General features: G+C 31.5%; 2 protein-coding genes across 3 annotated transcripts; one reads left to right on the forward strand and one right to left on the reverse strand.

Annotated features, from left to right (window-relative positions):
* Positions 1 to 332: 332 nt before the first annotated feature.
* LOC149514242 (uncharacterized) lies at positions 333 to 5,820 on the forward strand. Of its 2 annotated transcripts, XM_089745231.1 has the most exons (4): positions 333 to 3,598; positions 3,798 to 4,339; positions 4,570 to 4,839; positions 4,945 to 5,820. In XM_089745231.1, the coding sequence occupies exons 1-2, from the start codon at positions 3,262 to 3,264 to the stop codon at positions 4,139 to 4,141; spliced, it is 681 nt and encodes a 226-aa protein (XP_089601357.1). In that variant the 5' UTR covers positions 333 to 3,261; the 3' UTR covers positions 4,142 to 4,339; positions 4,570 to 4,839; positions 4,945 to 5,820. The 2 variants fall into 2 exon arrangements, with proteins under 2 accessions (XP_089601357.1, XP_089601356.1); XM_089745230.1 differs by lacking the exon at positions 4,570 to 4,839.
* A 686-nt stretch (positions 5,821 to 6,506) lies between these two features.
* On the reverse strand, positions 6,507 to 8,155 carry LOC111298489 (pyrroline-5-carboxylate reductase). The gene has a single exon (XM_022893203.2). The coding sequence runs from the start codon at positions 7,249 to 7,251 to the stop codon at positions 6,727 to 6,729; it is 525 nt and encodes a 174-aa protein (XP_022748938.2). The 5' UTR covers positions 7,252 to 8,155; the 3' UTR covers positions 6,507 to 6,726.
* Positions 8,156 to 13,811: the final 5,656 nt, after the last annotated feature.

Here is a 13,811-nt window from a genome sequence, read left to right on the forward strand (position 1 = left end):
GGATATCATGCAATAAATATAAAAAAAATCATGCAAAAATATTATGCTAGCAAATTATGGCAATAAAAATTTATGCAAATAAAATCCATAAAAAAATATTATTGCAAATATTTATTATAATTATTCATGCTAAATATCATAATAAAAATTATGCAACTAAAAAAAATACAAATAAAACAAGAATATCATACAAAACTATCATTAATAAGTCAATAATTAAACCAATATATATATATATATATATATATGTAAATAAAAAACTAAATAAGTAAAACTGATTAAACAAACCAGGTCAAGCGAGTCAGGATCACGGGTCCACGACAAGTTGCGGATCAGTTCCAATTTTGCTTCTCTTTTAACCCCAAAACGGCACCATTTTAGCATTCAATAAAACCCTTCTTTAAGCTATTTCCTGCATTTTCTGCTTTTTTATTTCTCTCACTGCAATCAAAACCTCTCGCTCCTCTTTACGTTGTTCAAACCGATAGCTTTCCCAAACCCAGGAACTAGAGTGCCGCCGCCACCTCCACTGCTACTATCGTCAGCAGTGACCACCGAAAACCTTAAAACACCTTTTGCTCTTCTTTTCTCTTTTTCCCGAAAGCTTCTCTTAAAATTTTCTTCAAAACCTTCAATAGACGGCCAATGTTTTTACCCGGAAACCACTGTCGTCCACTTTAGCCGCTGCCTATCTCCTTTCGTCGACCACGTACTACACCACCGAAAACCACCTCTTTAGTTCTTCCTCTGCCTACCATGGTCCAAAACTTTGAAGAAAACCCAAAGTTGAGATTGAAACTCTTAGAGAAATCCAAACAATTACCCTATAACATTATCATTTTCTGCCACTTACACCACTAAAAGAACCCTTAAAAGAAAACTCCTTTCTTCTTCTATTTCGAAACCAAACCACCCCCCCCCCCCAAAAAAAAAAAAAAAAGAAGAAAAAAAACGCCTTATAACCAAAGATATCGTAGACTCTTATAATGAAAACTTTTTATTTGGTTTTTAATTTTTCTGTGGGTGTTTTGTTGCTAATTTGTATGTCTGTGATTGCTTGCCGATGGGTGATTGTCGATTTTGGTGCTCTTGTGTTTCTAGGCTTTAGATTGGCTGTTTCTTGAAATTGTCTCTGTTTCAATTCTTTCTCCCTATTTTTTCTTTTGCTGCCAGATGCTTCCTTTGCGATGCCTCTCCTTCAGCGTTCTGCCTATGTATTGACTCTGCTGGAAGCTATGTGTGAGGTCGATTGTGTTTTTTTATTGTGAATTGTGAACTCTGTTTTCTGGAGCCTTGTGTATTCCCCTTCTTTTTCTGTTCCTCTGTTTGATCTGCCTTGCAATTGCCGTATAAGCTTGATTATGGCTTATTAAGGCTTTGATCTTTGCCCTATTGAATTGCTGCTGGTGTGGACCATATGGTGTAGACTCTGTTTGTAATTGTTTCTGTTAATTCCTGCTGCTGCTTGATTTTCTGGCAGTTTGCTGAATTGTTTCCTATGATTGCTATTGCTGTTTCTTTGATCCTTGAGGCTGGTCAATTGTTATGCCCAAATTACTCATTGCCTCCATCGATTTTCTATTAAGTTCCTAATGCTTTTCTTATAGTAAAGACCCTATATATGTTAAAAGTATATATATTAAACTTGTCTGTGGACTGAATTGGATTGAATGGCCTTTCGAAAGGCCATTATGTCTTAATCAATTGAGTTTATAGATAAAATTTTTTTAAAACATATTAAAGTATAGAAAAATATTAAACTATTACTATTTTAATTTTTTAAATATATTTAAAATAAAAAATAAAAATAAAATTTATTAGTAAAATAAAATTTCGAGCCCATAGAGAAGGTTCCAAAACCTGTGTTTAGTGCCCGATCCAAGCGAGATCGTGTGAGTAACCTGCACTGTGGACTGCTCTAAAGGTTTAAATTATATGTATAGACCTAGTGATTGTTTTCTTATATAATTGAATATATAGATATAGATATATCTAATAAGACTTGACCAACTTTGTTAAAAAGACGAATTGAAAGTAAAAGATGAATTAAAAAAAGAATTGAAAGTAAAGAGATTTCGTCATAGCTGACACAATGAAAATGGAGCTCGTATGCTGGTGCAATGCTTGAAGAAGACCAAAAGATTAGGCAAGCCAGCGTAATAATTTATAAGCCCTCCCTTTCTAAGGTTTTGAATATTAATATAACAGTGACTTTCATGGAAAATGTCCCATCTTTTCCCTCTAAAATGGGCTGCCACTTCTTGTTTTTATTTTAACAATTAATGAGTTGTTGTAAGAAAAGCGACTTAGGACAAATGCATACTCATTTCATCACAGTTTTTTTTTGCTAAATTCATTTCATAGTAGTTCTACTTCCTTCCCACTCTAAGAGCACAATGTTGACTGATTTTAACATCAGCTTTTAATACATATAGATAGCCCGTTTTCAACAGAATTACTGCTTCTTTAGAGACAAGAAATAGTTTTGGCTCTCAATTTCTTGGAAGTTTTTTGGAAAGTGGTTGACACAGTAGCTTTAGTCGCATATATCCTTAGATTCCTTGATTTTCTTTGGACAGATTCTACCAGGGGTGGAATTTGAATCAAACGAAAATTAATTTGATATTATTTTTATTATTATTATGAGATTAAAGAATGACCCTTCATGATCATATTGGCCTATAAATGTTACACGTATACAGCTGCAATTTCGATTATTATATAGGGTTAGACTGAGCAATTTCAATTATGCAGCTGGGTGGAGTATGCTAGTGCTCTGTCTTGTAGCTATGGTGAAACCGTTGAGAGATTTTGAAAGCCAAAGAAGAAACCAGGTGAGAGAAATAAAGAAGAAAACGAAACAGGAGGTGAGAGGAAATAGAAAGCGAGATAAACACGTGGAAAAGCAAATGTATAGGCTAAGCCTTGTTCCAATAGCAAAAACAACAATTCCAAGTTTCCTGGATAATGGGGAGGAAAAGGAAAGCTATGGCAATTCTAGTTACATGGACCCTGATTTGCACACAGCTGCGGTGGAAGGCATAATCGTGGAACTGGTAGAAGCTGTGAGAAAGGACCAGCTAACAGACAACATGATGTGCCACCAACCTGTATTCAAGTAAGCCCCCAAAAGAATACAATGCTTCACATAGCAACAAGTTACAGACATCATGAGATTTTGAATCTCATCTGCAAGGATTTGCCCTTCTTCATTCAGGAGAAAAACTCCTAGGGTGACACTGCGCTTCACGTAGCAGCAAGATGGGTGATCCATTTCTAGTCCATCTGATACTGAATGCCGTAAAAGATCATTCCAACGAAGCTATTTTAGGTGAAGAAAAGGAGGATGGCAACAATGCCTTGCATGAAGCCTTATTAACAAATCATGAAAAGGTGGCTAGGATCCTGATTGACAAAAATAGGGAAATGTCATATAGTGTCAACAAAGAAGGCAAATCTCTATTGTCTCTAGCTGCGGCTGTAGGTTATGCAGATATTGTTAGGCTTCTAATGGAAAACCCATTGGGGAACTGGAATGAACGGCCAAGGCTGCAAAATCGATCACCATTACATGCTGCCATTCATGGGAGAAACATTGGTAATTTATTTTATGTGCAAATTTAGTGATAGGGGTAATTACATTTAATTTCATTTGCTTGTTACCAGGCATTCATATTTGCTCTTTGACCATGCGCTAGCAGTTTCAGTGACAGTTGAAGTAATTTTCTGCCTGAGATTATTGCTCCTTGTACATGATAATTATTTAGCCCTGCTAAACTTTTACATTGGAATAGCAGATGTTCTCAAAATAATGTGCGAAAAGGACCAATCTTCTTTTCATTTAAGATGTGACGAAGGAAAGAATCCGCTTCACTGTGCTGCATCCATAGGCTATCTTGAAGGGGTCAATTTCTTGCTAGAGAAGTTCCATGGTGCTGCATACGAAAGGGATAGGAACGGTTTCTTTCCTTTTCACATAGCTTCTGAAGAAGGCTATATCGACATAGTCCAGGAGTTTCTATGGCGCTGTCCGGATTCAAAGGAGCTTCTTAATAGACAAGGTCAAAATATACTTCACCTGGCTGCAAAGAGAGGAAGAATTCAGATGGTGAATTACATACTCAAAATGCCCACACTGTAGAATCTTATAAATGAGAGAGATAAGTAAGGAAACACCCCTTTACTTTTAGCTACTATTAACCAGCGTCCCAAGGCTGTAAGCATTCTGACATGGGATCCGAGAGTTAATCTATGGTTGATGAACAAGGATGGATTAACAGCTCTGGATATTGCTTAACAATACAACACAGACACACAAATAATGGCTTCCTTTCCAAAGGTATGTGATTCTGCACAAAGTAGATTTATATTACTCGTATCAGCGGCCATTGGGGCCACACCACAAGCAGTAAAAAGTTCGTTTCTCTTGGCGGTTATAATTGACTTCTATCTACTACTCGATGATATAAATTATTCAAGGATAATTATTTTACAATAATTTTATGATTGAAAACAAAAAACAAATGAAATTAAAACTAAAGGAGGTTTTGCTGTGTAAATGCGCATCAGTTACTTCAAATGCAACGTGAAAATGGTCAGGGTGAGACCAATTGCAGTAAATATGGTAGATGGTTTTCAGGCTACTGATTTTGGTCCAAGGCCTAGGACCTTGTTGGTGCCAAGCTCAGCCTGGAGGCAGAAATCTGAAACCACAAGGTTGGAAGTCTGTTAGAAGCAAAACTCCAATCTTTGTTTTTAACTGGTCTCCGACCTTATGGTTTCAAGTTTCTGCCGCCCAGACCGTGCTTGACACCAACACACCTGAATCCTAGGAAGGTGGTAAGTATCCAATGATAAAATTGGCAAAATTTTGAACCCTGTTATCATAAAGAGCTGATGACTTATATGTTGGTGTATATGTGATCTTGTTTTTCTATTGTGCAGCGATTGACATGGCTAGCCGTAAGACTCACCTGTGCACAACACTCTCAGCCAACACCCTTAACAGAGGACAAATTTCAGTTGAAAGAGGGTGTCCAAATTTGAAAGTTACAAGGAGAGTGCCAATGTAGTGTTACTAATCTCGACAATAATCGCAACAGTGGCATTTTCAGCTGGTTTCACAATCCCCGGAGGTGACAACAACTCAAGTCGTGATGCGGGAGCTGCAATCATGCTACGAGAAAAGATGTTCCATCTGTTTGTCATCAGCAACACAATAGCGATGTATAGCTCCATCCTCGTTGCTGTAACACTTATTTGGGCGCAGTCAATCGATCTTGGTTTGGTGTTCTTTGCTCTTAAATTGGCATTACCTCAACTAGGAATTGCACTTACAATGACGTCCATAGCATTCATGACAGTTTTACATTTGGTGGTGAGCAACCTTACTTGGCTTCCCTATGTTGTCCTCTTCATGTGGCTGGTTTTTCCTTTCATGCTTGCAGCAATCTTTGCTCCACTATGTTGCTCAGTTAAACTGCTACATTCTGCGTTGCGTTTCTTACTATCCCTTCTGTTTGATGTTGCACGCCTTTGGAAGCTATGAGGATGATGATTCAGAGGAATAGCTTTCAGCCTTCTTTAACAATATTAATGTTGATCAGTGGAAATAAACATCTCAAACAGTAATGTTTAATGCACGTTAAACATTTACTGTTATCCGTATTGTAAATTATAATGCAAGGTTCATGTACAGCAGGGTGAAGGTTTTGTAGAAAGATCTTGGTTGAACACTTAGGTGTGTTGCACGTCCTAAATATTCAAAAATTCATGTATACATTAGCTTTTAATCAAAGGGATCAGATTTTTCTTTGATTTCATGCACGAACTTACAATTGCATGGGGAAGAAAACATAGTAAGGAATGAGTTTCTATGAGATAAATTTGAACAAGAGATACATGTTCCAAAAGGGAACCACAGATTTGACAAAAGAGATTATGACTAATGTGCATATGATTTTGTAAAATCTAATGAAGTAGTTAACCTTCGATTCAAGAATCAATATATGTTATAGGATTTGAACTGAAAACATTCCCATGCCATACCACCAGTACTCCAGTAAGAGACTGAAAATGAATGACCGTTACATACACACCGTGGAAAATTTACCCTTTAAGAAATAATAAAATTTTAATTATGTTTGATGTACAGGTGATAGATATAATAAAATAAAATGATAATTATTTTATATAATATTTAATTTGTATCTAAAAAAAAGAGCTATGATTGTAAAAAAAATTAATTATCCTCTTGACATAAAATAATTTACTCCTCTTAAAATAAAATACTATTTTTAATTCATAAAATTAAAATTATATATTTTATTATACATTTAAAAATTATTTCAATAATTTAAATAGTCTAAACTTTCAAGAAGATTTTGATCAATAAATAAAATTATTTTATTGTAATTATTGTACACATCATATACAAATTAAAATGATATTATTTAATTTTATTTTATTTATAATATTATTTTATTATATTTTATCATAATCTTATACACTAAATATAGATAACATAAAGAAACAGGGGTAACTCTTACATGGGTTTGTAATTTCTTATCTTAAATTAAATTAACAAAAACCAAACAATGTCTTAGATGCAACACGGAGGATAACATTCCCAAACCGCTTCACAAGGAAAACTTCCAAAATCCAATTTCTTCATATATCCGGAAAGCAAAATCTGTTCAGCTAGATAAGGCCTTAATTACTTATAATTCAACTTAATGACTCAACAGAGTTCTTCCTGACAAGTGCAAAGTACCCCAAAACGGCACAAACGATAGCTACAAGATTCCCTTCCTTCAACAAAATCTTGAACACAACACCAGCGATTTCTCTTGTGATCTTCATTCCTTCAAGCACCAACTTCCTCTTTGGTTTCCCAAAGAAAGCAAGCAAAACCACAACAGTTATCCAGGTTATCAAAGTGGCTGGCACAGCCACAGCCAGAGCTGCAACCATAGAAAGCGACCCAAAAACCGCACCAAGAAGAACAGATGCATAGAGGGCAGGCCAGCCAGAAGAAGCAGAAGATGGTTGGGCTTGATGTTTGTACCAAGAAAGTATTGATTTAAGGGAATTCCATGAAGAATCTAAAACGATGGCATAAACTAGCACAAAGAGAAATATCCATGTTCTCCTTTTGCTCATAATTTTTAGAAATAACATGTATGATGATGGTGGACGATGTGTTATTGATGATGGAGACGTGGGTGGTGATGCTTCTTGCTCTTGCTCCATCGTGTCTTTCTTTATTTGAAGTGGCTTGATTCCCTCGCTTTCTGTCTCTGCGCTTGGTTTCCTATGTCTTTTCTGTTTTGGTTTTCAGTTATTTTGTGCCTTTCGGAATTGTTTCCTGGTGAGTTTTGGCCTTTGGGTGCCTCTCTATGTCCTAGACTTCAAGATGAGAAGATGGAAAAGTATACTATAAGATTGAGCAAAGACGTTAACGGGGAGTCCTCGGCTCCTTTGCGGTTAAAAGAGTTTTGAGTTCCTTAGAAGGACGCAGAGATATTGATTTTTATTTTTCATAGGCCATGTCCATTTATGTACAAAACAAATATAAGTTAACGAGGAATACCAAGCGAAATCAGTAGCAAGGGTGGACAACTTAAGCACCTTGGCGGCATGTGATTGGGTCGTGTAGTACTTGTGCTTGGAAGACGATCTAATAATTTGGGATGCTTCGAGTAAACTTACCGATGTCTTGGTCGAGAAGGACAGTTGGGTTCTTGAAAGTTTTATTAATCTATGGGATTTTTAGGACATAACTAATTGGATTTGGACCAGAAGTCTTTTATGGGCATTTTGGAGAATTACAATTACTTCCTCGGCTGAAGCTTGCAATAACTGGTTCCTTGCTGGGTTTGCCAAGCTCTTGCTTTACACCTTGCAGAATCTTTTTAGGTTCTCAGCAACCCGACGATTTTTCCCCCTCTTGTATTATTCTTCATGAACAGGGAAAACGTGGAAAAGCGATAGAAAGGTTCCAGCCAAACCCTGACTCATGCACCATAGCCGACGTCAACAACACAAAATGAAAAAGTATATCGGAAAAAAGGATTAATGTTGTCACGATTTTTTGTTTGGGGACAACATTGCTATACTTAAAAGAAAATTACGAAATTGTCATTAACTTTTTTTTTTTGTAAGTGTGATTGATTATTTAAAAGATTATTTTTTTATAAAACTATTAAAATTACTTAAAATAAATTAAAAGATATTTTGGTTTATGAAATTTAGATTGAGTCTGAAAATACGATTATGAATGAAAAAAATATTAATACCTCCTAATCATTTGTTCAAAAAATAATACCAATTAAATATGTGCTATACATTTATTTTGATAATAAGGTCTTTTTTAATATTTAAAATTTTCCTTAATAATCGATTTTTATTATTTGTAGCATTTTTAATTTTAGTTAAAATTTTAAAAGATTTATCCAAATAATCGATTTTTATTTTATTTATTATTTGTAGCATTTTTAATTCTAGTACAAATAAAAATTTGAATTATCTCAACGCTTTAACAAAATTCAAAAAATATTTTTATTTATAAAATTAAGGAAAAACATTTTCAGTTTTCCCTAATAATTATTATTTTTTTAATTTAATCATTTTTTATTTTTGATTAAAGGTTACTATTTATTATTTATTATTTTTTATTTCTTATTAAAATTTTTACTCATAACAATAATTTATTTTTGTTTAATTTTTTAAAAATAATTATAAAAATCCTAACAAAAAACAACAAATATCAAATCAAAAAATAAAAAAAAAATTAAAAAAAAGAAAACTTACAAAAGGGTCAGGTTGATATGCGGGTCAATGCATGGGTTAATAGGTTAGGCACGAATAAATTAAGATCAAAATAATGTCGTTTCATTTGACCTATTTAAAGGCCTTTGTTTGTTTTTGTTTTTATTTATTTTTTTAATTTCTCTTTTTCTTTCTCTATTTAAACCACGAAAGCTTCTCTTTTAAAAAGTTTCTTCCTCTCGTCAGTCATCGTAAAACCTGGATTTTGATTGGTTGCTACAGTGTCACTACTACGCTATCATCAAAAGCTTCAACTAGTGTTAAAGAAATCAAAATTGTTTGAAATTTGATAGTTGAAAAATTCAAAATTTTTCAAATTTTGAAGACTCAAAAAATTTTCAAAAAAATGTCAAAAAATTATCAAAATGATGCTTTTGATCTCTTAAACCCTTTTCCTAAACCAGAGTTCTAAAAAAAAAATCACAAACTACCTAGATCAAAATATTTTCTTTGTAGTTGAAATTTTTTTTGATTCCTCGAAAATGGGAAGTGGATACTAAAAGAATTTGTTATTTGCATGTGATATTAGTTTTGGTAGAATGGCAGTAGTTTCTCATAGTCCCAAAATTTGCTTTTTGTTTTTGTATGTCTCTGTGAATTGAAAGGCTCTATTTATATAGTTAATCTGAAAATCAAAATCCTAGGTTTTCTGTGATTATTGTGGACTTTTAGGCATGTTGACTTGTTGCCAAAATCTTAGATGCAAAAGTCAGGCAGTGAGGTTGGAATTTGGTACATTTATTGCATCGAGACTTTCGGGAAAGAGGAAGAAAAAGGAAGAAGAAAAAGAAAAGAAAAGAAAAGAAAAAGAAAAAAAGCAAGAAAGAAAAGAATATAATAGTAATAATAAAAAAAATGATAATAACCAAATTAAAATTTTAATAAAATCTAAAATGATCCAATACAAAAATAACTTAATAAACCCAATTAAGATACCAAAACAGACTCCAATGAATTGAAAATCAATTCAAACTTATCTTGACACGACAATTAATGTAATAAATGATCTTTTAATTATAATAAAATATTTAATATGATACTTGAATTTTAACATTTTTTAATAAGGTAATTGAATTATAAATTTATTAAGAGTTAATTACAATTTTTGTACCTAAACTTTGAGAAAATATATAAATTGGTTCCTAAAAAAATAAAATGTACAATTTGAATTTAAAACTTTCAAATAATGTATAATTTACACCATGAACTTTTAAATCATGTACCATATTAACCAAAACTCTAATTTCATTAATATATTAGCTTATATATGTGGTATTTGATAAATATTATCAAATTATGTGTTTACCACTAATATTATCAACATATTTTTTCAATATAAATTAAAAATAAATATTTTTTACCCGATCTATAAAAATTGACTAGAATTAATCAATATTTTTTGTCATGTGATATCCTTATTTTAAAGAAATATTTATTTAACAAAGAATATGAATATAACAAAATTATACTAGCTAGATATCATATAGGCAAGTTAAGTTAAAAATATTAGAATTTGGATTAAAATGTTATATTATTTGAAAGTTCATGCGCAAATTATATATTTTATTTTTTTAAATACCAATTTGTGCATTTTTTCCCAAAGTTTTAAGTACAAAAAGTGTAATTAACTCATCTATTTATTAATGTGATATTTAGAGGGTTGTTCATTCGTCATATGTCATTATTTAGAGCTAAGCATGTTGGAGTGAGTATTATATTAATTAATAAATTCATAATTCAAGTATATATTAAAAATTTTTAAAATTAAGATATCACGTTAAATATTTCAGTATAATGGATTTCACCTGAAAGCCAATTGATCCATTCATTTTGTCATGCTTTGCTTCAGCTGGCTAGTACAAAATGTTGGTAAGAGTTTAGTAGGATATTCATTAGTTTGGATATGCTTTTCACCCTTGAGCCTGAGCAATCCAACAAGTTAGGTAATGTGTTTTAGATATCAAGCTGAATCAAAGGCCTCCTTTATAATGGTCTGTGGATCAACCAACTCAATTTTCTCTAAAATCATACAATTCATATAAATAAATGCATGGTTTGACATTTCAAATGGTTGTATATTTTACAATTCCATGTTGTTATCTTAAATAGATCCTGCACATGTCAGAACAACTTCAGGAAGGAATGACCATGGATGTTATGTAAGCCACCAAGTAGAATGGTTGTATATTTTACAATTCCATGTTGTTATCTTAAATAGATCCTGCACATGTCAGAACTACTTCAGGAAGGAATGACCATGGATGTTATGTAAGCCACCCGGTAGATTTTGGAGAAAACTGAGTTGGCGCCTTAATAAAGACATCCAAATTGAAACCAATAGTTTCATTTGGTAATGCACATTGTCACTACCCATATGAATCCATTTGCCATCTAATTGAAGAGTTGATCATACTTTTCCCTCTAAATATACAATAAAAAGAATATTATAGATATCTAATTTTGTTTGAGGTCTTTTTGATATTATTAGATCTCAAATTGCATTTTGATACTGGATTTTAAAAGTCATTTTTCAAGTCCAAATTTAAAGGTCCAAAAGTATTTTTATTTTTATTTATGGAAAAAAAACATAAAATTTGATTTTTTTTTTTAAGATTGTGATTTCATTTAGATTTGAAATTTAAAATGTTGAGTTTGATTTTGGTAATTCTTGGGAATTAAGTTTCTACAAGAAGGAAAATAAAGTTTAACAAGATCATGATAGATTCATTGGCGTTAAAATTTTTCAAATTGAAAGGGATTTAATCCCTATACAAAGAGTCCACTTAGTTTGAAAAAACTATGAATAAGAGAATCAAGAAGCAATACAATCAACAATCATCAAGAAATTTGAGTTTTAAGAGAAAAGTTAGAGTGTTTGAAACTAAGGAGAGAAATAGGAAAGGAAATCTAAGAAAAAAAGTGACTTTCGGCTTTTATACGAAGATTAATATGACGTTGTTTTGAAGAGGCTTGACTTGTGCCTAAACTTGCTTGACTCACACGTTGACCTACTTCCTAACCCGACTAAATTGTAGGTTTTTTTTTTTTTTTAATTTTTTAATTTTATTTCTATTGTTTTCCTTTTTTATTTTAGTATTTTTGTGATTGAATTAAAATTGATGAGAAAAAGAAAAAGGAAAAAAGGAAAATTTTGGTAGGATTTTTATTATTATATTTATTTGTATGATTTTTATTATGACATTTATTTACATGATATTTTTTCATGATTACTTGCATGATTTTTATTATATTTATTTGCATGATTTATTATGAAATTTTTTTTTATAATATATTTGCATTATGATTGATTTTCATGATGTTTTGGTTATTTTAATTATGATATTATTGTATGATATTTTTCTATGATATTTTGATAGCATTTTTGTATGACTATATTTTGTAAATAAATAAAAGAAATTGAGATTTGATTTTTCATAAAATATTTAATAAATTCAATGATGGAGCCTCTTCAAGTAAACAATGAGTGTACCTTGAATATTCTTAAAGTGAGAAAAAAATTTTTTAGTGAAAACTTAAAGAATTTTTTTCTAATATTTAAATATCGACATAAATAAAAATAAGGAATGAAAAACTATCTTTGATTAAGGTTTGAATAAGATCACATGTGATTAATTTGGTATCAATTTTAAGTGTCATGGGTGTGTTAAAACCTTTCCTGCACTTAACCGACTTCCGAACTTAGTTTTATTCATGTAAACTATAACCTATTCTTTTTAGGATTCCTTAGTCAAGCTTAGGATAACCTTAAAAATGATAGATTCACATAAGTGGTCAATCTTTAGATAAAAAAGATTGGTGATAACTCTATATTTTTGTATATAATAGACAAGTTCTCGAACTTAAACGTTATGATAGTTTGGTGACCCTGTTGGGGACATTAAAGAGTCAAATCAATAGTTAGTCATATGTTATGTTAACTTCATTTTAATGGTTTTTATTATGTAATTATTTATGATTTTTTTATGTTCACTAACCTATTGTTTATTTTGTAGCTTATAATTTTTTATGTGTACTAATTTATTTGTTTATTTTGTAGATTTTGATTTTTTATGTGTACTAATTTATTTGATTATTTGGATTGGTATGTTCCTTCACATACATTACACTTGCATTAATATGTAATCTCTAGATCTAAGTTTTGTCCTTTCTTAGAAGAGAGTAATTACCTCCACTTTCGTGAGGAGATAACTTTTGTGTAAGCTAGTGAAAACTTCCAATTGAATTGATAATTTATTTGTTTATTTTGTAGATTTTGATTTTTTATGTGTACTAATTTATTTAATTATTTGGATTGGCATGTTCCTTCATATACATTATACATGCATTAATGCATAAGCTCTAGATCTAAGTTTTGTTCCTTTTTAGGAAGGAGCAATTACTTACACTCTCGTGAGGTGATAATCTCTGTGTAAGCTAGTGAAAACTTCCTCTTGAATTGAACCTTTTCCATTTGAATGTATAATGGTGGGTAAGGATTAGGGTGCTTTACTAATTTGTAATAGACGGTGATGTAAAGAATAATTTGAGAGTTTCTAGATTATCAAACTTTTAAACCCATCATGTAAATAAACCCTAAGTATCCAAAACTAAGTTAAAGCTCTGTCCTCCCCTTTGTATAAAAAACCTTAAAATAAGACATAGGAAGGGACATCTCTTACCTTTTACCTAAAAATTGTATTTTTTTTCTCTTTTTTATTTGTGTATGCATTGTATATACTAACTCATTTTTTTTAATTGTATATTCATGCATCATCATAGTTAAAATTTTATAATATGTTGCATCATATTGATTTATACATATTCATTCATGATATAGTGCCCTAATTATGGTAATAAAGGTGCAAAGATAGCTCAATCTTCAAATAATTTGAGCTGATACAACACTTCGTATTAAGCTAGAATTATGGCAGAAAAACAAGCTCTCTGCATCCTAAAGACGGAAAAGTTACAAGAGGAAATAA

This window comes from Durio zibethinus, chromosome 16 (assembly GCF_047325235.1).
Source record: "Durio zibethinus cultivar Kanyao isolate XHJ-2024 chromosome 16, ASM4732523v1, whole genome shotgun sequence".
Taxonomy (NCBI): domain Eukaryota; kingdom Viridiplantae; phylum Streptophyta; class Magnoliopsida; order Malvales; family Malvaceae; genus Durio; species Durio zibethinus.

What these genes read in the sequence shown, in the direction of transcription:
- LOC111298489 (XM_022893203.2), bottom strand. Translation starts at nt 7,251, where the DNA reads ATGGAGCAAGAGCAAGAAGCATCACCACCCACGTCTCCATCATCAATA.
- LOC149514242 (XM_089745231.1), top strand. Translation starts at nt 3,262, where the DNA reads ATGGGTGATCCATTTCTAGTCCATCTGATACTGAATGCCGTAAAAGAT. An exon ending in CATTCATGGGAGAAACATTG is followed by an intron (nt 3,599 to 3,797) that starts GTAATTTATTTT and finishes TTGGAATAGCAG; the next exon opens with ATGTTCTCAAAATAATGTGC.